Below are 22,478 nucleotides of genomic sequence, written 5' to 3'. Positions count from 1 at the left end.
TACAACTGAGAATGTAGATTGCAGGGAATGATAAACATCCCTCCTAAGAGAAGTGTACTTCAGGAACACTTATTTACACGGATTATTATTTGAAAGCCAAGCGGCAGATTTGTGTCTAGGTTGCCTTGCCAATGCTGTAAGGCTGCCAGTTTAGTTGAGTTCCAACTCCACCCCCCACCCCCCCACCCCCCCCTTCCTGACTTCAGAATGTCCTTCTTCCTTGTCACTGAAGACATACACACCTACACTTCTATTGTGACAGCACTGGGAGGCCGAGCCATGTATCCACCACTCCTGGGCAAACAGGACCTGCTGATTTCATCCAAGCCACATCACTATGGATTGATATGAGTAAATCTATGTGATCTGCTCCATTTCTGCTTTTTAGGAAAGACTCATTTTCAGAAAAAAAAAAAAAAACAAGTTTGCTTTGTGTGTGATTTGTGTTTCCTTTTTCCCCATGCTGTTACATTTGATTCCTGAAAAGTCCTCCCTATTGTCTATGGCTACCGATATTGTGGCTTAGCTTTGAAGTGATTGAAATAAAATAGCATGCTTGGGAATCCTTTCTATATTTTGGTGTCTTGAAAATGAATACATTGTGAAAATGGCTGTTTCTATATGGCAACATCAATTCTTGGGAAATTAGTCCAATTAATTAAAACCGGCATGTCATTCCCTCTGGTCGGTGCTGGGTCCCTGATGCAAGTTGCAACTATATTACATTGGAGCAGAGTAGACATCACTGCTATACAACAAATGGAAGACTATCATCATAAATAATCTTGTCAACAAATGTATGTTTGGATGTGGCTGTTACACAGCTGGAAAAGTTACTAAACTAAAATTCAGGATGATTTCTAGGAAGAGATAAACAGCTAAACAGATCCTCGGTTTTTAACTATTTAAATCTTTTTTTTTTTTCTTCCACACATAGAACCCCATACACACTATTAGATTTTGTGCAGATTTTTGTCTTCAGATTTATCAAAACCATGTTGTGCAAGGGCCTGCCTAATTGCATACAAATTGAAACTCTTAAGGTTTGACCTCATATTTTATGGTTTTGGTAAATCTGAAGACAAATATCTGTAGAAAATCTAATAGTGTGTATGGGGTCTAAGGACTACAGGGGTTGAGAGTGGAAAATATTGGGCAGCTGTGCATGGTAGCCAATCAGCTGCTAAAGCTGGCCATACATTATACAATTTTCTTGTTCAATTTCCTTTAAATTTACCTTCAACTGTGTAGTGCAAGGGTCTGCCTGACAGCATATAAATTGAAAGTGTTTAGGTTTGACCTCATATTAAATGGTTTTGGTAAGTCTAAAGGAGAATTGTATAATGTTCAGCTTGTTCAATTAACCTTTGACAAAACAAAACCTGGAAGCTGATTGGTTTCTATGCAGAGCTGCACCAGGTTTTGCACTTTCCAGTTTTAGTAAATAATTGTGCCTGCTAATCTATACAGAGTGTTTGTATGAGGTACAAATATGAACATAAAAGTCAAATCCCCCAACAAATGAGAGATCTGCCTGGTTGTGTCTGTCTATCTATCTATCTATCTATCTATCTATCTATCTATCTATCTTTCTATATCAGCCCCATATATCCCAAGCGTTCTGTAACACATATGTGTGCTCTTTGTCTGTTCTATACATCCTTTGATGTACATTTGGCCTGAAACCATGCTGAAAATATCCAAAGTATTTACAACACTAGCTTCAAAAAGGAAAACCCGTTTGTTGAGCTCTGCACACAACTCTGAGCTCACCTGAAGGACTCCTAATGACTTTGGGGGAAGAAGGAGTTGAGTAGCTGTTACACATGGTAAGAGATCGTGACTAGATTGCATGAAACATTGGGCTCCTGGAATACTATTAACACAAGGCAGAAAATGATTTTTTTATGGGTGCATGCATGCTCCTTTAAGTGGGATTTGGTGTAACCCCAGGGAGGTTGTTGCAAAAAGTTGTTGCCCAGGTCTTCTGCTGTCAATCAGCCCCTTCACCCCGGGCAGGGAGAGCTATGAGCTCGCATGAGTTAAATGCACAGACATCCCATGATAAACGTTTGCAGACATTGCGTATGCACTTCTATACCATTGACTTTCTTCAAGCCTACAAACTTTGACTACATGCTCCTCTATACATGTCAGTGTGGCTGAATAGAAGCTAAGTCACCTTGTAGGCACTCCCTTGTCTACTGCCTCAAGCACAGAACACCTACCAAGGTTATATATTCATTCATATCTTGAAACATTTTCTACTAAAAATAATAAATCTATATATATGAGACCAAGACCAGCTGGGCAAGCTAAGCTATACCTGGGATCCACTAAATGAACGTTAGATTAACCTTACAGGAGAACTACTGTTGAACCCTAAAAATGCAAAACACTAATAAAAAAAATAGTCACGATACGAATCGGAAACGTTACCTTAAATCTTATATAGTTCTAAGAGAAAGGCAAAGAGCTCCCTCCATTAGCCTGGGGTGGTTTTGGCTGGTGAACCCTCATTCTCAGCTTTCACAAGGCGACGTAATCCACACTAAACGCCTTGTCCCACTGTCCTAGCATTAAAGAGACCCAGCAGCTGCGATGGTGGACAGTTAAGATTATATATGATGTAAATACATTGTAGCTTTGTCAGCTCCCCCAAACCATAAAACTTACTTTAATGACATCACGTGCTCCAGAAGAACCATTCAGGGTCTTTCCTTATGGCCATCCACATAAATAACCTTTCAAAAAACTTTTAAACTACTAAATTCACATAGAATAGAAGCCAGAAGTATTTGCACTAATGTTCTCTCTTAAACTAAATGCAATGTCTCACAAAGACGTGGACTTATCATTTTATTAAGCCTTTGCCTAGGTAACCTTTCTAATATAGAGGTCACAGTTTTTACAGGAAAGGTAAGTGGCCTTTTTTCCCTTCCATTTTTAGACTTTCTTTTCTGGAAGATGAGTCAGGCATATAGGATAGACCGGTGGAATTGCGTTATTATTCAGCTCCAGCTGCCCACTGATGTCAGCTCTTTTGGCAAGTGTACCTGATCACATATTTAAGTAAGAATAATTTGGCTTGAATGTGTTGTCTAGGTGTTTTGACTCAAAATGTTTGGATGGACACGGCCTAGCTTATATTAGCAGGTAGAGTGAGGAGGAGTTGTAATCTTGGAGCCACATTCAGCTACAAAAGTTCCCTAGTTTTAAGCTTCAGGGGGTCTCCAAAATTTGGTTCAATGTTCAGGCTATTTACCCTGACATGTGTGGCGAGGTGCACGCTCTTGACATTGTATAGAGTATGTCAATGAGCCGAATTGTGTGTATTACTATTGTTGATAGGAGTCACGTCCTAAACTTACATTTTTGGGGGCTTGGATAAATGAAGAGTCTTGGGTATTGGGAAGATGACGTCATCACAATGACAGGGGACGTTGTGCAGATGAAGGTGGCACTCATATATCAAAACCATCAAGAAACCCAACCTGACAAATAATCTATACCTGACAACGTTTTCAAAACCAAAACCACAGCAAAGCTAATTACAGGCAAACCATCAAATGTACACTATTATTTTCAACAATGTGTGATTAAAGTAAAAAAAAAAAAAAAGTTCAGCCCTAGGACGTATCTTCAAAGGGTTTTAAGCTTTCAATATCAGGAAGAACCTCTTTTGTCTTAACGTGTAAAGGAAGTGCCATAAAGTTTTATGGTGCTCAACTTATTCAAAGCATTTGTCCCTACTGTAAATAGTTCACTGGCCAGATTTACAGATAACAGAATCGGACCATCTTCTCCAGACTTTCTTTAGCAGTTCTTGGGGTAAAGAAAATTCACACCAGTTTGACCATGTGTGGGTTTTTTTAGCTTTTTAGCCTTACTTCTAGAGACATCATACTGTTTTGAGTCAACCCATAAGAAGTTTCTGTACTGGAATAAACAGGTACGTCATTTATTTTAGACTATTTTTCATTTGGCATATACTTATTTTTAGGCTTTTGGTTATATGTATATTTATGTAGCATTTAAGCTGGCCATACATTGTGCCATTTTTGTATTCAATTTCCTTTAGATTTACCTTCAACTATGTAGTACACATGCCTGCCTGATTGTATACAAATCGAAAGTGTTTGACCTCATACTATGTGGTTTTGGTAAATCTAAAGGAAAATTGAATAATGTATGGCCAGCATTAAACATATTTGTTAGTGAAAAAATGAAGACTGCTGGGGTAGTGTATATATATATATATATATATATATATATATATATATATATATATATATTGATTTAGTGAAACTGCAGGGCATATTTTCTTATATATACATATCAGTTAATTTGCAGTTAGGTTTTAAGCCTGGTTCCTTATTTTGGTCCAAGATATCTTACTTTACAGATATTTTACATACGATCCTGTTACATATATGCTAATATATAAGGTTATCTTTATACACTACTAAATGTATTAACCTCTTTCACTAGCCAGTAATATACAATAAAAACATAATTGTTACCACAGGTTCACCTGTTATATTACTTGCAGTTTATTCAATATGACAAAATATAAGATTCATGATTTTCACATATGAAACTGAAACCAATAAATATATGAGTTACATTATCGCATAAAACTGGCTAAAAATGATTATATTAAACAATGAAGTACAAATCGTTTTATACACTTCAGCATTAATAATGCAAAATAAAGAAAAAAAATATGTAAAAAAAACACAATAAATTACACATGAAAATAATTCTGGCGATTTGTTCCCTTCCAAAATGCCAAAAGAAGACAAACTAAATCTTGCACACATACACTGTATAACCAAGTATACCATAGTGTGTGGGCAAAGGGTAAGGATAGGTGGGCACATATTTGACCCAAGAGGGGGAAACATAAACACTACTATTAAAATGAGACATAAAAACAAATTCACGCTGTAGTGTGTGACACGTATTTTTCTTAAGACTATACAAGTGCATGGACACATCTTAGTGGATTTTACACACTCATGTGTGTATGTACAATACTATATAACAAATGGCAAAGTTTCAGCTTTAAACTTTATACTTGTGTTTTTTCTATTGTTTATATTTTCCAAATCTAACTGGTTGCCAAAGATATGACCCCTATTATAATAAGCACAATATAATACAGCCACTCTTTGCCTGCCCTTTTCAGCCTAGTGTCCCAATTAGCATTTTTTTCCCAAAAGAACTTTCCTTGACCCTGGACAGATTGCACAGTTAGTACAATGACGCCTGGGCTAGTAAACTATACAAGGAGCTGCCTAAACAGTTTTTTTTCCTCCACATTTTACACCTTGACGTTAGCCAAAATAATAATGGATAAAATACAGATCTATACACTATTTTTTTGCTTTCAAAATATAGGGGTGGGGTGGGGGGACCTGTCTTGTGTTAGAGGTGTTAATCAACTCAGATTCCCTGTAGTTATTTTACCTTCCCTTGATCCCATCCACCTCCCTTCACACAAAAGGCAAAAAAACAAAAAAAAAGTTTCTTTAAGTAGATGTAGTAAAACTAAAGTTTAAATATCTAACTCCTTTGAGGTCGCCATTTTAAATGGAGTCTTTGGTTTTGACTTTACAATCCTTCTTCCACTTCATCCTTCGGTTTTGGAACCAAATCTTGATCTGCCTCTCGTTTAAACATAAGTTGTTGGCTATTTCAATGCGCCTGCGACGTGTCAGGTATCTGTTAAAATGGAATTCTTTCTCAAGTTCCAGGGTTTGATACCGAGTGTAGCTTGTCCGGGAACGCTTGCCATCAGTTTCTAAGGAGGAGAAGGCAGTAGGGGTATATACATTTAGCATAATTATAGTAATAACGCCTAAAAAAAATAATAATAATAAAAAAAAAAAAAAAACACGATGCCTGTCCATGCAGGACCTAATACACACTAGTCTGCATGCATTTATATACATCCACATGCACATGTTTATTAGATTGTTTAGTACAGCATAAAGTTCAAATACTTAGGTCACCAACAAGCTGTTTTAAATCCTGCCTTTAATTGCAAAGTCTTAGCAAAATTAACTAAACAAGTTTATATTATTATTTTTTTCCTGTAAAAAAAATCATTTTTTCCCTTCTCCCTAAAAATGGAATTATTGTCTTTTCTACACGTTTTGTTCCTATGATCCAATTATGCTGTCATAAATTTGGACGTCTATAGCCTGTAAGCCTTTTAGTGGACAGTTTTACGAGCAATTGATGCCTAAGTCGTAAAATTTACGACCTCGGGTTTTTTTTATTATTTGCCCCGTATGGCCTATAAAAACCAATGCAAAAAAAAAAAAAAAACCCCTATGAAACAAAAGCGAGAAGTGAAAGTTTACCATGGCTCATGTGCAGTTTGGTCATCCAGGGGTATATTTGGGGTGGTTGCTGCTGCTGCTGCGTCTGCTGTGGCTGTGCCTGTTGTGGTTGTTGCTGTCCTTGTGGAGTTGTTAGTACCGGCTCTGATTTGATGTTCTCAATCCCTTTAGATCTGTCCTCCAGCGAAGTGCTCCCCGCTTTCTGATTGTAAATCCCAGGGCTGAGGGCACCTTGATCTCCTCTACCCAGTGTGTGCCCCGAAGTGCCCATGACATTACAGGAAGGCCGATCAGAGTTTGTAGTGGGGTTTGAAGGCATGTCCAGACCGTTTAGAGAGTTTGAAGAACCAGGAGATGGGAATGTAATGCTCAGATCCAACCCACTGTAGCAATACCTGGATGAAGGGACCTCGGATACAGATCCATAATTCCCATAACTTTGCATGGAATAGGCTGGAACATTTTGACTCTGCTTATAGAATGAATTGGCTACGTACGAGCTCATGGCTGATTATTATTATTATTATTGTTATTTTTTGCACCCTTTGATTAGGCTTGATTTGTGGCCCTTTGAAGTTCAGGGGTTTTGTTCTCTAAAGTGCAGAATTTATAGCTGGGGAATCCTCTTTCTTTATTCTATGTGCTCTGCCCAAATATGGGATGTTTAAATAGAATCACGTGACTCTGTTGGCCAGTCATAAATTTGGCTTGATGACCCCAGGAGGTTATTGATGGAAGCCTGTGAAACGTATCTGATATGTTGGCAGAAAAAACTAAAGGCCCCAAGTCGAAAAAGAAGACAATGAGGCCACAGCGTCACCTGGTGCCAGTAGGGTGGTAAAGCGCCTGCTAAATATGGCTGCATCGAGAGCCACCATTGGGGTGTGCTAGGTCAATGGGTGACAAACTAAACCTGGATTTTATAACAATATAACTATATCAATAATTTATTTACAACGCGGTTGACCACCCATTGAACAAGGGACCTAATGGTTACAAATTTCCCCAAGGATCGGTTATTTTGCCTTACACAAACAAGCGGACATTTCGCTTTTTTTTGCCTCTCCTTGATTTTGCGGAAAATCCACTTATGTATTTTTTAAAAGAACTTATATTTACATTATAATTTCTTTCTCCCTCTACATGGGCTGTTTTATTGGATGTGTCCCTATGATATTTAACAAACAGGACCCACCGGAAATTGAAGAACATTAAACTTCATTATTTAAAGTGACAAAAGGGGATTTGCTCCATCTTATCATGTAGGGCTATAGATCTAAAATAATACTCCATATTTACACTAGTCCCTTCTATACCTATTTACAAATTACAGACTGCATCTGATAAGGGGGGAAACATGTGTTTTAAAGAGATCTGTGTGTCTTTCTTTGTTCAGTCTGTTTTTTGGTCTGCTGGTTGAAATGCAGATCCTTATCTAACAAAGCATCCCCTAAACATACGTGTGCAATAAATATTTGTGCTTTTGATCACTGGAGAGAAAGTTCAGGTCTCTGGTTCTCTGTTGCGCTTGAATGAACACAAAAGTCCACAAAACTCACTTTATTTGGTGGAAAAAAAAATTCAACGTGTGGTGTCTGGCTTACATACTTCACTTTCCTCACTAGAAATACATGCTAATGTCATAGAGATGGGAGGGTGATTTTTTTATTATTTTTCTGGAGGTACAGATCAAACTATTCTCCATAGATATTATATTTATTTCAAGGTGAAAAGTTCAGCTGGCACAGAATTGGATTATCTGTGATGGCTGCAGAGCCTAAATTTAATATAGCAGAAGAGAGTGGAATTAACCTAATACCCCCAAGGATTGTTATAGGAATATATTGGCTTAGTGGATTTCACTTACATGTATATTTATATATACTAATTACACATACCTCTCTTATTACTCTAGACTATATCAGAAAAGTACGAGGTTTAGAGCTTCACTTACACGTATATTTATATATATTATTTACATGTACCTCTCTTTCTACTGTAGGTTAGATCCAAACAGTACTGGGTTTATTTACATGTATATTACATTTATATTACTTTTCTTTTTACTGTAGTCCAGATCTGAAAAGTATGGGGCTTTAGAGCTTCACTTACATGAATATTTATATATCTATATATTATTTACATGTACCTTTCTTTATACTGTAGGCTAGATCTGAACAGTATTGGGCAGAGTCTTATATACATGTATATATCATACATAAAAATTACACGTACTTTTCTTTTTACTATAAGCTAGATCTGAAAAGTATGGGGCTTAGAGCTTCAGTTACATGTATATTTATATATATTATTTACATGTAATTTTCTTGTTACTATAGTCTAGATCTGAGCAGTATTGGGTACATAGTTTAATTTACATGTATATTTAAATGTATTAATTACACATATTTTTCTTTTTACTATGGGCTATATCTGAAAAGTATGGGGTTTAGAGTTTCATTTACATGTATATTTATGTGTATATTATTTACATGTACTTTTCTTTGTACTATAGGTTAAATCTGAACAGTATTGGGTACAGAGTTTCATTTACATATATATGTATATATATGAATTACACATACTCTTCTTATTACTATAGGCTAGATCTGGAAAGTATTGTGTACAGTGTACCATTTGCATATTATCTGCGTGCACTTTTCTTTTTGCTATAGACTAGACCTGGAAAGTATTTATATATAATTATTAGGGGAGCCTTTCTTTTATATCAAAGGCTTAATCTGAAAAAAAAAAATAGGAGTTTATTCCCCCCCCCCCTCACCTTTTTCTGCCTATAAGTTAGGTATCACTAGGTTTTTGTAAATTGTTTTTTTATGTATGATTATGATAGATTGCAATACATGCAGCTACATAGTTATCAGATAGGCTTTGATTCTAAAGATTTTTACATGGGTGGTTTAAGGTGACAGTATCTTAAGGCTGTTATGACTCGATTGGACTCTATATATTCTATATTATGCCTTGTATATTAGATGTTTCTGCAGCTATATGATGTGTGTACATGTACACAGTGGAAAAAAGGCACTGGTGGATTGTGGTCACCTTTGAAGAGTCGCATAGGGTCCAGAATGACCTGCTCCTTGAAATCCAAGATCCCAAGTCCCTATGAAAGGCTTGTGTTTGCTGGGGGGCGCATGTTTAAAGGCAGACAATGCACGTGTTTCGGAAGTTAGCATGAATGCAGCATAATATATCTTTATTGTAGTATGGAATAGAGGCACAAAGGCTCTGATAGAGAAGGGTGAGCCTTTTCTGATCACTGAGAATGACATGCTACACAAAGCCTTGTCTCTGCTGACATTGTGCACCCTAAAAAGAACAGGATGAATCTATTTCCAGGCAATGAAAACGTACGACCATGTAAAAATAATATCAATTTTATTAAATACTCAACAGTTTGTCCATAGGACGTGATCTTTATACATAGTCAGTGGAACACGAGAAAGTAACCATTATTCTACAGCTAGGAAACTTCATTTTACGAGCTAATATTGAACATTGCAGTGCTGACATAAATATAAATACTGACACCACGGGCACAATGAAAAATAAGAGTCACAAGGTAACTGTCACAGTATGGAATATGGAAGATCATCCAAAGAATCGTTTTGAATACAGTCAAGCTAGTTTTTGGGGGAGAAGAGGGGGGGGGGCTGGGGTGGATGGCATATTTTAGGTGTCCATGGGAAAAGGGATCATGAGAGTTTTTTCTGGGGAGGTTATGAATTTCTTCACATTGGAAGTGTGCAAGCTCCATCCCAAACACACACATATACAGGCAACGTCTGTCACTGGATAAGTCTCCCTTTGTTCGCAGGCAATGTTTGTTTACAAGGAAATGTGTGACTTTGGAATACTGTCTTTTGTTCTAAAAAGTTTGAGGACAACATGACACAGAGACTCAAAGCCAAAGAAATTAAAGAGTGGACGTAGGCTGGCCAAAAGCTTCTTCTTTTTTTTTTTTGCAGATCGTCTATTCCCTCAATGGATTCATAGATAGATATATATATAGAGTCCACAAGTGGCTGTATAAAAAAAGATGGGAAGATATATATTTTCTCTATTTCTATATTTGTTTCCGATAATGCAGCCCATCCAGATGAATTCTGCCAGCTGAGGTGGGGGGTGGAGGGATAGTAGTAGGGAGTAGAGGGATTGCTGGTAATGTTCACTCTTTGGGCTGCTCCTCTGTGTCTTCTCCCTTCTCCTCTTTCCCCCCGGTCAGGCTGTCAGCATTACCCCCAGTGCCCCCAGTAAGGGTGGAGGTGAGGTTGCTCTCCTTTTTCCACTTCATCCTCCTGTTCTGGAACCAGATTTTGATCTGACGCTCTGTTAAGCAAAGTGCATTGGCGATTTCAATCCTCCTGCGTCGGGTCAGATAACGGTTGAAGTGAAATTCCTTCTCCAGCTCCAAGGTTTGATAACGGGAGTAGATCTGACGACCTCGCCTTCTGTCCGTTCCATAGCCCACCCCTAGGGATTCAGACACAAGACAAACTGAGAATAATTAGTGAGAAACCCTTGAGAATACCTGCACCCCCAGTCTGTACCACCACCCACCCACACATCTATAACCCACTGCATGCACTACCCTCATAGCTCTAACCATTAATAAGTTCTCTAAGAAAACATTACAAACAAAGTTACTTTTTTTGTTTTAATTCTAAATATTTAAATGCATATGAGCATATGCATTTGCAACATAACAACAAGTTTAACATTACACTAATAATAATAATTAAAAAAAACAGTAATATATTTTTATTTATTTTTATTTAACTTTTACCCCCCTTCCCAAAAAAAAAAATACTAAAAAACAAACCTCGTTGAACTTTATTACATATATTTGAAACTCTCAACGTCTTTTAATTAGAAAGCACATAACAAGCCATATTTGCTTGCAACAACTTAACAAATAAAAGGCCTATAACAGCAACTGTGAAAGGAACTACTTTATGGCTTTTATGAGGCCATAAAAAAAGGAACTGAGCCTGTTCTGCTAGGGAGATGATCGTAAAGATCGTTCAGTTTATTTAATTTATATCTTCAAGCTGTAAAACTTACCACTATGGGAGTTCATGCGCTGCATCCAAGGATAGATCTGTATGCTAGTTTTCTGTTCCTGGACATTGGTTCTGTTTTGGTCACTGTTAAAATCCTGTGCAATTGAAGTCTGTGTATTGTGTCCCATAGAATTCTGCCTGCAGCTAGTAAGCATGTCCTTTTCCTGGTAAAATGCATTAGATCCATACTCATAGGGGCCCCGGCTGGAGCTGAAAACAACATTATCTTGCGGTGTGTAAAATGGTGAAGAGTAGATCCTATTTTGAGCAACCGCTGCTCCATAAGTGGAAAAATGCCTAACAGGGTCATAGGCAGTTGAATTAAGGGCCACATTTGGTATAACTTCTTGGCCACTAGCTAAATGGCAGGATAAAGAGGGGTTCGTGAAATAGGAATTCATATCTTCTCCTTTACCTGCCTGTAAGATTTCTTTAATATTTATTTCTGTCTCCAGTTTGTAGTCTGAACTAGATTGTTATAGGGACGGCTCCACTCCAGGACAGACAAAATGACAAAGTCAGCTGACCTGCCTGGAGCCAATAGGAGGCGAGATGTCAAGAGAGGAAAAAATTGGTTTTGCTTGTGTTGATTCCCTAGCTGAAAGTATACATTCAAAGTAAGTCTTAGAATTAGAAATATAAAATTAGTTGGGGAGGAGGTAAAAATCCTTCAAGTAGCTTTGGGACTTAGGAGTAAAGTCTCCAGAGAACGGAGCAGTTTAAATCCGATTTACATTTTATCCCCATAGAATTTCACGTTCTTCTTAATAGAATCTAATGTATGCAAAAGCATTGGGAACTTAGCAGACATGTAACTCCCACACACGCGTGCAGAGTCACTGGATACATCAAATAGATCTGCATATGCATGTAGCCACCTATATATAGATATATACATATATAAATATATGTGTGTATATATATGTGTGTGTGTGTGTCACGTCCAATATAACACTCCCCAGCCATTACAAGGTATTTAAAAACATATTTACAAACATAAAAAGGATTTACAAATATATTTACAAACATAAACATGAACATACAATTTTCTGCTTGTATGCTCATTTTAATACGTTTTCATCAAAGACAAGTGTTTAATATTATTTGAACACCCTTTAGGTTCTCATTCATTAAAATACCCTCAGTGGTACTTACCTGGACTTTTTTTTTCTTTGAGGTTTTGCCCACAGCTTTTATTATGTGTCAGTTGTACCCACATACTTATTAATGATGATCTCGGTAGAAGTAATGTATAACAATGCGGCAAGTACAATTATTATATTGCTCAGACCCTTTTTAGTCCATAGATTTTATGTTTTGCCCCCGTTGCCTTTGCTTGGCTGCTTTATAATTAGAAAGCTGTAAACCGTGTGGCTTTTGTAGACTACTAGAAGGTCTGATGAGATCACAGGAAATAAAAAAAAGCTACATTTCACTGACAGGGGGTCTGAGCATAGTAATGTGTTTATTGCTACACATGTATAAAGTCATCTTGTGGCTATCTATGATATCTTTATGTCCTAGCTTAAAAAAAAAAGATCTAATAATAATAGTAATTACAATAAAAAGGGCATAATTGGTAGTTAAAAATAAAAATGAGATCCCTGAATTCCTTGCACAATGACAATGAGTGCAGTTGCTAGAACACTTTCTTGTGTAACAAGCTATTCCTAATGCCTACTATTTGTGAAAGTTACAAACAGCAATATTTTTTCAGGGCTGAAGAGAAACCCGGATGCTGAAGGATTTTACGATCTTTTTCCTGTGACCAACAAAGCGAAATGGTGGCTGTAAAGCCATAAAGAGGAGAACAGAGGAAAAGGGGTCGTTTATTGCCCTGGTATAACACCAACAGTCCCCTGAGTGCAGGCAACAGCTCAAAAATAAAGTTTAAGCAAAATAAAACGACCATTTGAGGCAGAGATTAGACAAGCAGTGCCTGGGACACCCTCCTGCAAGAAAAGGTTTGTGGAACAAAATGTATGTAGTTATAGCAGGGGGGGTTATTCAGTGCATTCTCTTCTAGAAAGGTGAGTGGAAGGGGTGGCAAATGTCTTAATAAATAGAATTCCTTTTGGTTTAGGGTCGCTTTTCCTGTGTTAGAACTTTGCTAACCCAGTATCAAAATTTGCCAGCAGCTGGCACCTTTTTTTCACCTAAAGCAGATGTTCTACAGCTAGTTGTTTAATGTTAGGAAGTACATAGCTATTTCACTGCATTCCTTTTCGCTTAAGTCTATATATGTGTGTGTGCATATACATCACTTGCTGTTTCCAATGTATATACAATTGTATATATATATATATATATATATATATATATATATATATATATATATATGTGTGTGTGTGTGATTGTGAGTGTGTGGGTGTGATTGTGAGTGTGTGTGTATATTTGTATATTTGTGGGTGTTAGTGTATATATCTATCCATATGTGTGTGTGTGTGTCTATATGGATAGATATATACACTGTATAGTATAATATATCGATGTTATCATTGCTGCTATATCATGATGGTGTGGTTTGTAGCTGGATGTTCCTCCCAAGATTGTAGTGCTAAGCTATAAACCATTTGATTGCTTTTTAGAGTCTTATTTCATTGCCCACTTATCAGCTTATCTCGTATTTATTGTACAGTATGGTGGGGATTTGCAGTAAAACCAGTGGGCCCCCAGTCGCTCCATCTGCTTTTACCCTTGTTATGATATTATAAGGACTTATCTCTCACTCTCTCTTTCTTTCTCTCTCTCTCTCCCTTTCTTTCTCTCTCTTCCTTCTCTCTCTCTCTCTCTCTCTCTTCTTTCTCTCTCCTCTCCTCTAATCTTTTTATAATTAAGTTTTTTTTTCTCTTTCCCTTCATGTTAAACTTTTACAGAAAACTGCAAGGATTGTTTTGGGAGAAAGGACTTTGGTATTTAAAGGATTTCACCGAGCCAGTTCTAGGCTATAATAGTGCCTCTCTTAGAAGAGAAAGTTAAGTGTTTTATTACATCTATAAGCAAAGGGCAAGCCTTAAAGCACTCGTCGATTTATGGGGAGTAGAAAACTGGCTACCACATGCAACTTGAAGCAACAAAGGGAAACTATGGTTTAGGCAATTTCATCATAGCAAATTGGGGGAAAAAGAGCTTTAAACCATGAAAAAAAAATTGCTGTTTGAGTCTATTTTGCTAACAGTATTGGCTACTGTGGTATGCCACGGATACCTTGAAAATGGTTTTCCCTATAAAAGTATGTACTGTTTTCCATTCCAGTTCTGCATGCAGTTGTAATTGCCTTCGAGGTATACTCTGTAAAAATCGAATCCCAGCACTATTATGTAAACTCAGCAGAATATAAAAGAGCAGATGTTTATGAATCCACCCTAGTGTACTGGAGACATGGCTGCATGTAGTTCTTTCCCTATCTTCCCTCAAGACTAGTAAGTCTTCTTAAGCAAACATTGTCTACTAAACAACGAGATCTCTGGAATTACAGGTACGTACATCGATTAATATCTCTCCATACTTATTTTTTAATCCAATGCATTTTCTCTTCATCTTCCTAATACTATTGAATAATGGATTACTCTGTTCTAAGTTATGTAATTTACGGATTGATTATCTGATGGAAAAATAACCTGTGAAATAATTGCCTCAACACACGTGTTTTCTATATCCTCCCCCAATTAAAAGAAGGAAACAGAGTTTCTGAAGCCAAAGTACCCTGTGTCAAAGTAAATTTCATCACTTTACCTTCATCTTAACTGGTTTCATAAAAAGTCTTCCTATGGCTGAGTTAACGACTGAATGTAATTATTTACATCCTACACGCAGCATAAACATATAGGACATCTAGTCGATGTTCAGGCTCCTGGTCTTGCAATAAACACATAAAATGGTATAATGGTGGAGGATATGGAGCTATATTTATACCGGTTTGAACATAAACACCATTTCTGTTTTGCATTTTGCGTTATGAAATGAGATTGTAAATCCGTGGACTTGCAGTTCAAACTTGTATGGGAAGTTAGAAAGACACTGGTGTGTAATTAATAGTGAGTTGAATTGTTGGACATCACATAGCTGGGATAAAAAAACACTAAGCACCTTTCTCTTCACCTTTTTAATTTATATTTGTAATTTACAGCCCATCTGGCTGCATGCGTTTTATTTATTTATGACCTTGCATTGAGCTTAGCCCAGTACCTTCATTAAAGCTGCAGTACGTTGACCGAGTGCATTACCTGCCAGCGTCTTATTAAAGTCACACTGTGTAGTTGGGGGGTATTTGGGGATGTGTGATTTTTTTCAGGGGTATAGGGAGACCCAGATTATAGTTAGAGAAAGTATTCTGCACGTTTGATCGATCTTTACTACGGTCTGTTTTTTAATGTAATTTTCTTAAGTGTCCCTGGGCTACACTGGAATTTATACGACTTTAATCCTGAAAGTAATCTGGGAAACACACAGTAGAAAAGGCAATGGGCTATTGCTGTATTAAACTGGCAAGAAAAGAGTTAAGCCATAAATTAGATTCATTTTAATACGTATGAGTATGTTTGAATGTTACTCAAACATAGTAACCAGGCAGAAACGTGTACATACACATAAAAAAAGACACAAAAAAGACTATATAAAGTGTAACCATTCAATAGCTGAATAAATGCTTATGTTTACTGATACTACACATGAGAATGAGACTCATTCCTGAACCTTGGCCAAAGTTTTAAAAGCGTAACTTTATTCTCCTTGAAATAAAACATGGATGATTAAATAAACTGAGGAGTAAACAGTTATCGCCTGTAAGTGCACATGCAGCCAAATAACACTACATGTTGTAAAAAAAAAACAAAAAAAAAACTTTGACACATTATTTAGGTTTACTTGAATGTATTTTCCGCCATTTGTATACTATGATGGGGTTTTACCATCTGCATTGTAGACGGGTGTATCTTAACGAATCTGCTGGAAATATTATTAACTAAACAATAAAACAATCTGTATGTTCGTTGGAAAACTGGATCAGCTATATGATTAATCATAAAATATATATATAAATATCCAGCATATTAATATCTATTTTTTCTTTTCTGTGCAGGAAGTAATTTTGTTATCTGAAGATGGAAGCTGAGCTGGAAATGTGTGAATTCCAATTTTTTCTAAAGCTACTAACTTTCTACTCATATCTAGCAGCACATTGATTTGTGTTAATGTTTTTAGCGGAAATAACACAAGTGATGTTTATAGATTCTATTTTCCAATCATTTTTATTATTTTCCAATAAAAAAGGGGGTATACAAAACATAGTGGGACTGACACATAAGTATAGTTTTTAAACTCTTATTATGTGACATTTTGCTATAATAAAGCCTACTTGTTGCAACTTTTTTAAGTCCCGGTACCTGCATAGTGTACATTTCATTATTGAATTGCTACATAATTTTATTTAATGATTAATAAACCGCTGTTATGATTCCTTAACTTAAGCTTACTTCAAAATGCACAACTGTTAACATTAAAGGGGCTTAATATAGCTTTTACAAGTTTTAGAGCTGTCTGGTATCAGATTCCAAAGAGAGATTTATTTAATATAACACTGTTGTGTTGGTCTGTGGTGTGATGATTTTGAATGGACGAACCACAGGATAAATGCTACTTTACGATCTGTAGATCATTTTTATGTCTTCTGCAATGATTTCACACTCATATGTGATCTGGCAATATTATGTTCTCTCTAAATAAAGTCTTGCTCTTTATGTGCAGGTAGTACAGTTTTATGTATCTTCTTTTATGCAATGTCCAGAGCAAAATATGCAGCTAAAGCATATTACAAACAACTTTTTCAATCCCTCCTTGCTGAAATAGTCAAGTGCTTCTAGAGAAAAATACAGGGGCAAAACACCCTTATGCACCTGTTTCTTATTAAACTTCACACATTACAAAAAACTCATACAAAAAAAATATTCCTGCCAATACAATCTCACAGTGATGAAAATTCCAGCAGAGAGCAATGTTGACCAGTGCAGAGGGAAGGTGCTGGTTTAGCAGCTTTTGGTCACTTGGTGGCAGTATATAAACAAACAAACAACGATGGCCATGGGACTCACCACAAGCCACATAGGGATACATGCTTCTTGCTGCATAGGCCCATAAAACAATACATGTGTGATCCTAGCATGCCTGGGACAATCTTAATAATAGGAACAGATGACCTGGAATTTCACTTTCTGTAAAAGTCCTTCCTTAAAGCAATAGACTCCTTCTTTCCCTATGGATAATAGCAATTTGACCCCTCAATTAAACGTTTGTGTTCCTGGACTGCCTGTTTTAATAAAGCACAAACCTGCAATTCACATTTCGCCAAGAACATCCCATTGAAGTCATTATTTTTCATTGTGTGCTTTTTTATGGTTATTACTGTATTTATACATTTGGAACTACGACTGTAAATTTAATAACCGGATTTAAGCAAGGAAGTAAGCAGGGGAATCTTGCCAATAAATATAGCAAGTGAACAGGCGAGGCAATACTCTCATTTTCTTATTAACTTACCACTCACTTCAATAAATACGTTGTTATTTTTGCATTTGAGCGTTTTACTGCCGGCTCAAACAGCAAAATGAACAAATACATCGAGAGGGCATAAAATATTCATAGACACCAAGAATATTTAACACCAAATTGTGTTTTCTATCTGTAAAAACATTTACAGTATGCCAGCTAGAATGCACTTAAATACAATAAAAACGACATTATTTGAACAGGACAATTTAAACATTCTCTTTGTGCATACCGCCTTTTACTGCATAACACAGTGGTGTAAATCATTGAGCATAGCATCAAAAAAAAGATACTTCTCCAGTGTTGCAGTGGAGAATACAGCTAGCCCTTACAACAGACAAACACATGTGAAATCCTGTACACAGCCAGACAGACCAATAGATAAGCAGACTAACAGACAGGAAGGCAGACAGAGATAGACATATAAGATAGATAGATGGATAGAGAGATCCAAAAAACTCAATAAGTAAGAAGAAGATATATAATAAGAAATAAACTACTTAAATAGTACAAAATATTTGCTAATTTCACAATTAATTAGGCTTGTAAGCACGATAGATAGATAGATAGATAGATAGATAGATAGATAGATAGATAGATAGATAGATAGATAGATAGATAGATAGATAGATAGATATCTCTCTCTATATATATTATCTATCTATCTATCTATCTATCTATCTATCTATCTATCTATCTATCTATCTATCTATCTATCTATATATATAAATATATGCAGTATAAATATATCGATAGATAGATAGATAGATAGATAGATAGATAGATAGATAGATAGATAGATAGATAGATAGATAGATAGATAGATAGATAGATAGATAGACAGACTCACAATATACCTATCCATGTATTTGTGAGAAGAAAAGAGAACATATAGAGAGAGAGAGAGAGAGAAAGAGAGATAGATAGATAGATAGATAGATAGATAGATAGATAGATAGATAGATAGATAGATAGATAGATAGATAGACACACTCACAATCTACATATCCATGTATATGTGAGAGAAAAATCATATATATATCTATATCTATCTATATCTATCTATCTATCTATCTATCTATCTATCTATCTATCTATCTATCTATCTATCTATCTATATATATCTATATCTATATAGATATATAGATATAGATATAGATATAGATATATATATAGATATTTATCTATATATATATATATATATATATATATATATATATATATATATATATATATATATATATATATATATATATATATATATATATATTTCACCTATACATACATGGAAACGTTGATTAGTGTAGAGAGAACTGTGCGTTTTTGTATAGTGAATCGACGTTGTATTCATTCTATAAAATAATTTATTCTAGTGAAGCCTTGTAGCTTGTTTTTTTATATGCAGTAATCAAACCTACATTGGTTTCTATATTTTGGCACAGATTTACTAAATTAATCCTTTTACAGAGGTCTGCACTCATGTTACGTGCAGTCCTCTTCTTTTGGGGGTTTTTGTTTTGTTCAGACAAGTGAAAAAAGAGTTACCTATAGTTCTATCAGAAGGCATCCATACATGTGTTTGGCGGATGAAGACATTAAAAAAAAAATCTGATGAATAAATTGGTTTGTTTATTGTGTGGGAGAATGCATAGCCAAAGGAAAACGTCAATATAAATGGCCAGCTTTATTATACTCATTTACAGTCCTCTAGTGCTATGGATATAAGCGTGTAATTTATTTCAATGGAGTTTTATTCGCAAAACTCAGAACAATGTATAAATCACCATTACATTCTTGATATAAAATGTTTCTGTCTGCAGCAGGTTTATGAGAGATGGGCCCTGGTTGAGCAGAGTAAAGAAATCGATACATTGAAATAATGTTTGGGGGATTTCAGACATACAGGCCTCACATTACTGAAAATGAAATGGCTGGGGGGGGGGGGGGGTACACTCATCTCACACTGCGGATGTAGAATCTGGGCCTACAATATGAAGCCTTTTGATAGAACACCTCCAAGTAAAGTATGTATTGTACTGATAAGCAGCACACAGTATACAGGGGGCCAACACACATCCCCTGCCTCTTGTAAGCCAGACAGCAGCACAAAGCACATGTGTAAAACGTTATGTGAGCATTTCATTTTACAGGCCAGAGCAGCTATATGACTAGGATCAAAAACACAGGGATGGAATTTTAAACATATTATTTCCTAGCCTAGAAGGAGGGATAAACCATGGAAAACATCATCTGCGTTTAGGAGCAAATATGGGGGGGAATAAATACAAACGGAAACAGCTCTACAAATAATCTGATATTGACAATGACAATCTAATCGACAAGATAATGAAAGCTATATACGTGTTTCTAGCCCCAGCCCAGGGGAAACGCTGTTTTTTTTTTTTAATTGTATAGAGGAAATGACCAAAAACCCAAGACGTGGGATTACAAACAATGCAGACAAAATGTTTGGTTTCAAGCTTAATATATAGAGAGAGAGAGAGAGAGAGAGAGAGAGAGAGAGAATCCGTTAAGGCCTTATCGAACATTTATATCGAATCAAAACAATTTATGCATTTGAATATAATTTTTCTTCATGCTACAGACAAGGCATTCGTATCTAAACAAAGCCAGCATATATATATACACATATATATACCTAAAATGTACGTGTGAAGAAAAAATATATTATATGTAATACATAGTATGTATGTGTAATATATACACATGTATACATGTATAGATATATACACACAGACACACACACATAAATGACTATCTATCTATCTATCTATCTATCTATCTATCTATCTATCTATCTATCTATCTATCTATCTATCTATCGATCTATCGATCTATAAATATATATCTATATATAGATATATCTATAGTATATAGAAATATCTATAGATATATATAGATATATCTCTATATATTTCTATATATCTATATATAGAGATATATAGAAATATATCGATAGATAGATATCATGGCTTCTCTTTATATACCACAACAAAACAGGTTAGTGATTTCTAGAAAGCTACCTAGGGTCTCTCACACAGGTAGAGCATACAGTCAACAAAAAAACTGCCAATAAAGAAAAATGAATCATGCACAACCAATATGCAATGACCAAGAAGCCCACACAGAACTTGGCATCCATTCTAGGACAATTTGGCATCTGATCTCACTGCGCATGCTCAGCTCTCACCCTTGCTCTCCAGATCTTTCAGCAGGAAAAAAAAAGTTTTTTTTTTTTTTTCGTTTAATACTCATCATCTTGCATGTTTTTTTCCAAGCTTCCGACCTCAATTCCTTTGCGGATTTCTCTCTCTCTCTCTCTCTTTCTCTTTCCCATTTTTCTATTACATCACAATCCTTCTTCCAAGGCCCAAACACCTCGCACAGCAGCTTTATATAAGAGACGTGACAGCAAGCAGCGATTTCCTCAGTCACAACAGTGTCGGTACAAAACCAGCTAGTGACATCACATCAGTAACAACAAACACACACACACAATACAAGCACACAATTGCCTTGTTATCCCAGGCACTGCATCTATCTCATGACACAATATTAGCGTTTATAATAAGTCTAAGCAATAAGGTGCCCTGTATCCATTTCTTTTACCACCCATTGCTATGGATCATTAGTTAGAAAATGTAGCCAATAAGGGAACACTTACCAATGTTGTGTCTCTCCCTCTCCCTTTTCTCTCCCTTTCTCTCTCTCCCTCTCTCACTCCCTCTGTCTGATCCAGTGATGCTGTGTGGAGCTTCAAGAAAACATTACAAGGAAAAAAAATAAATAATAAAAAAAAAAAAAAATAAGGTGGGGACAAAACACACCGATCCTCAGCTTTCTAGAGCAAAGAACTCTGGGGAGAATAAAAAAAAACTAATAATAAAAGGTATTTACAACTCGGCGCTTCCTTATTCTTTGCTTGCTCCAAAGGAAATGTAGTGCCTTTTGCCCCTAGGGGTGGAAAAGGGGGAGGCGACCAAGAGGTGCAGTAAATTCATTATTTCCAAAATGCCTCCAAGCTAGCAACAGTTCCACAGGGCTGAGAAAAAAAAGAATATCTATTTTTTAAATCTATAATAAATATATAAGTATTTAAAAAAAAAACAGATACGATCAGCCCCCTTACACTGGCACTGGGTGGACTGTTACAACAAGGAGCAGAGCGTATAAGAAAACCACAATAAAAAGTTCACGTTCATGGAGAGTCCACATGACTTCCTGTGGCCAATCCAACTTGTGATTCAGTCGTAAACTTTTATTGCCCAGCTGTAAATTTTCTGCAAACAACCAAGAATGTACTGCATTTTTGTGGCGTGTGCAAATGTCTTTCCTTGACGCCATATTTATCCATTATTTTATTATTTGATTTTTTCCCTTCACACTTATTAGGGCTCATGCAAATGAATCCTGAGAGCGTTATGTTAGTGGGAATATAACACTGAGGTGTTGCCAGGTACAGTTTTGTTGCTATTAATGG

The 22,478-nt window shown here is 36.1% G+C and overlaps 3 protein-coding genes and 1 long non-coding RNA gene across 26 annotated transcripts in view; 1 reads left to right on the top strand and 3 right to left on the bottom strand.

The window, feature by feature from the left end:
* HOXC4 (homeobox C4) overlaps positions 1 to 22,218 on the bottom strand; it is a 152,243-nt gene extending 130,025 nt beyond the window's left edge. For 4 of the 20 annotated variants that reach the window (XR_012241514.1, XR_012241515.1, XR_012241512.1 and 1 more), the window contains exon 1: positions 21,663 to 22,199. The gene's annotated coding sequence lies outside the window, so the exon portion shown is untranslated. Of the gene's footprint in view, positions 1 to 2,439; positions 2,547 to 21,188; positions 21,608 to 21,662 lie in introns of those variants that run through there. The other 16 variants (XR_012241526.1, XR_012241531.1, XR_012241510.1 and 13 more) reach the window with 13 other exon arrangements.
* Positions 1,744 to 16,815, top strand: LOC141127309 (uncharacterized). Of its 3 annotated transcripts, none has more exons than XR_012241533.1 (4): positions 1,744 to 1,829; positions 13,152 to 13,398; positions 14,690 to 14,912; positions 16,515 to 16,815. It is a non-coding gene; the product is annotated as an uncharacterized lncRNA (long non-coding RNA). The 3 variants fall into 3 exon arrangements; XR_012241534.1 differs by lacking the exon at positions 1,744 to 1,829 and adding an exon at positions 3,355 to 3,952 and having other exon boundaries at positions 14,311 to 14,912; XR_012241532.1 differs by lacking the exon at positions 1,744 to 1,829 and adding an exon at positions 3,362 to 3,952.
* On the bottom strand, positions 4,538 to 7,013 carry HOXC5 (homeobox C5). The gene is made up of 2 exons (XM_073613617.1): positions 6,372 to 7,013; positions 4,538 to 5,806 (listed from the first exon to the last, which is right to left on the bottom strand). Exons 1-2 carry the CDS (start codon positions 6,853 to 6,855, stop codon positions 5,592 to 5,594), a joined length of 699 nt encoding a protein of 232 aa, XP_073469718.1. The 5' UTR covers positions 6,856 to 7,013; the 3' UTR covers positions 4,538 to 5,591.
* Positions 9,734 to 12,112, bottom strand: HOXC6 (homeobox C6). 2 transcript variants are annotated; one of them, XM_073613615.1, is made up of 2 exons: positions 11,436 to 12,112; positions 9,734 to 10,868 (listed from the first exon to the last, which is right to left on the bottom strand). In XM_073613615.1, the coding sequence occupies exons 1-2, from the start codon at positions 11,833 to 11,835 to the stop codon at positions 10,540 to 10,542; spliced, it is 729 nt and encodes a 242-aa protein (XP_073469716.1). In that variant the 5' UTR covers positions 11,836 to 12,112; the 3' UTR covers positions 9,734 to 10,539. The 2 variants fall into 2 exon arrangements, with proteins under 2 accessions (XP_073469716.1, XP_073469717.1); XM_073613616.1 differs by having other exon boundaries at positions 9,734 to 10,844.
* Positions 22,219 to 22,478: the final 260 nt, after the last annotated feature.

Source organism: Aquarana catesbeiana, linkage group LG02, assembly GCF_042186555.1.
Source record: "Aquarana catesbeiana isolate 2022-GZ linkage group LG02, ASM4218655v1, whole genome shotgun sequence".
NCBI lineage: Eukaryota > Metazoa > Chordata > Amphibia > Anura > Ranidae > Aquarana > Aquarana catesbeiana.
The sequence above is the reverse complement of the archived record's forward strand: the minus strand, read 5'-3'. Positions and strand labels throughout refer to the sequence as shown.

Coding starts and splice junctions, on each gene's coding strand:
- HOXC5 (XM_073613617.1), bottom strand. CDS start 6,855: ATGAGCTCGTACGTAGCCAATTCATTCTATAAGCAGAGTCAAAATGTT. Junction 5,807..6,371: donor CAAACTGCACATGAGCCATG/GTAAACTTTCAC, acceptor TCTCCTCCTTAG/AAACTGATGGCAAGCGTTCC.
- HOXC6 (XM_073613615.1), bottom strand. CDS start 11,835: ATGAATTCCTATTTCACGAACCCCTCTTTATCCTGCCATTTAGCTAGT. Junction 10,869..11,435: donor GCGCATGAACTCCCATAGTG/GTAAGTTTTACA, acceptor AATTATTCTCAG/TTTGTCTTGTGTCTGAATCC.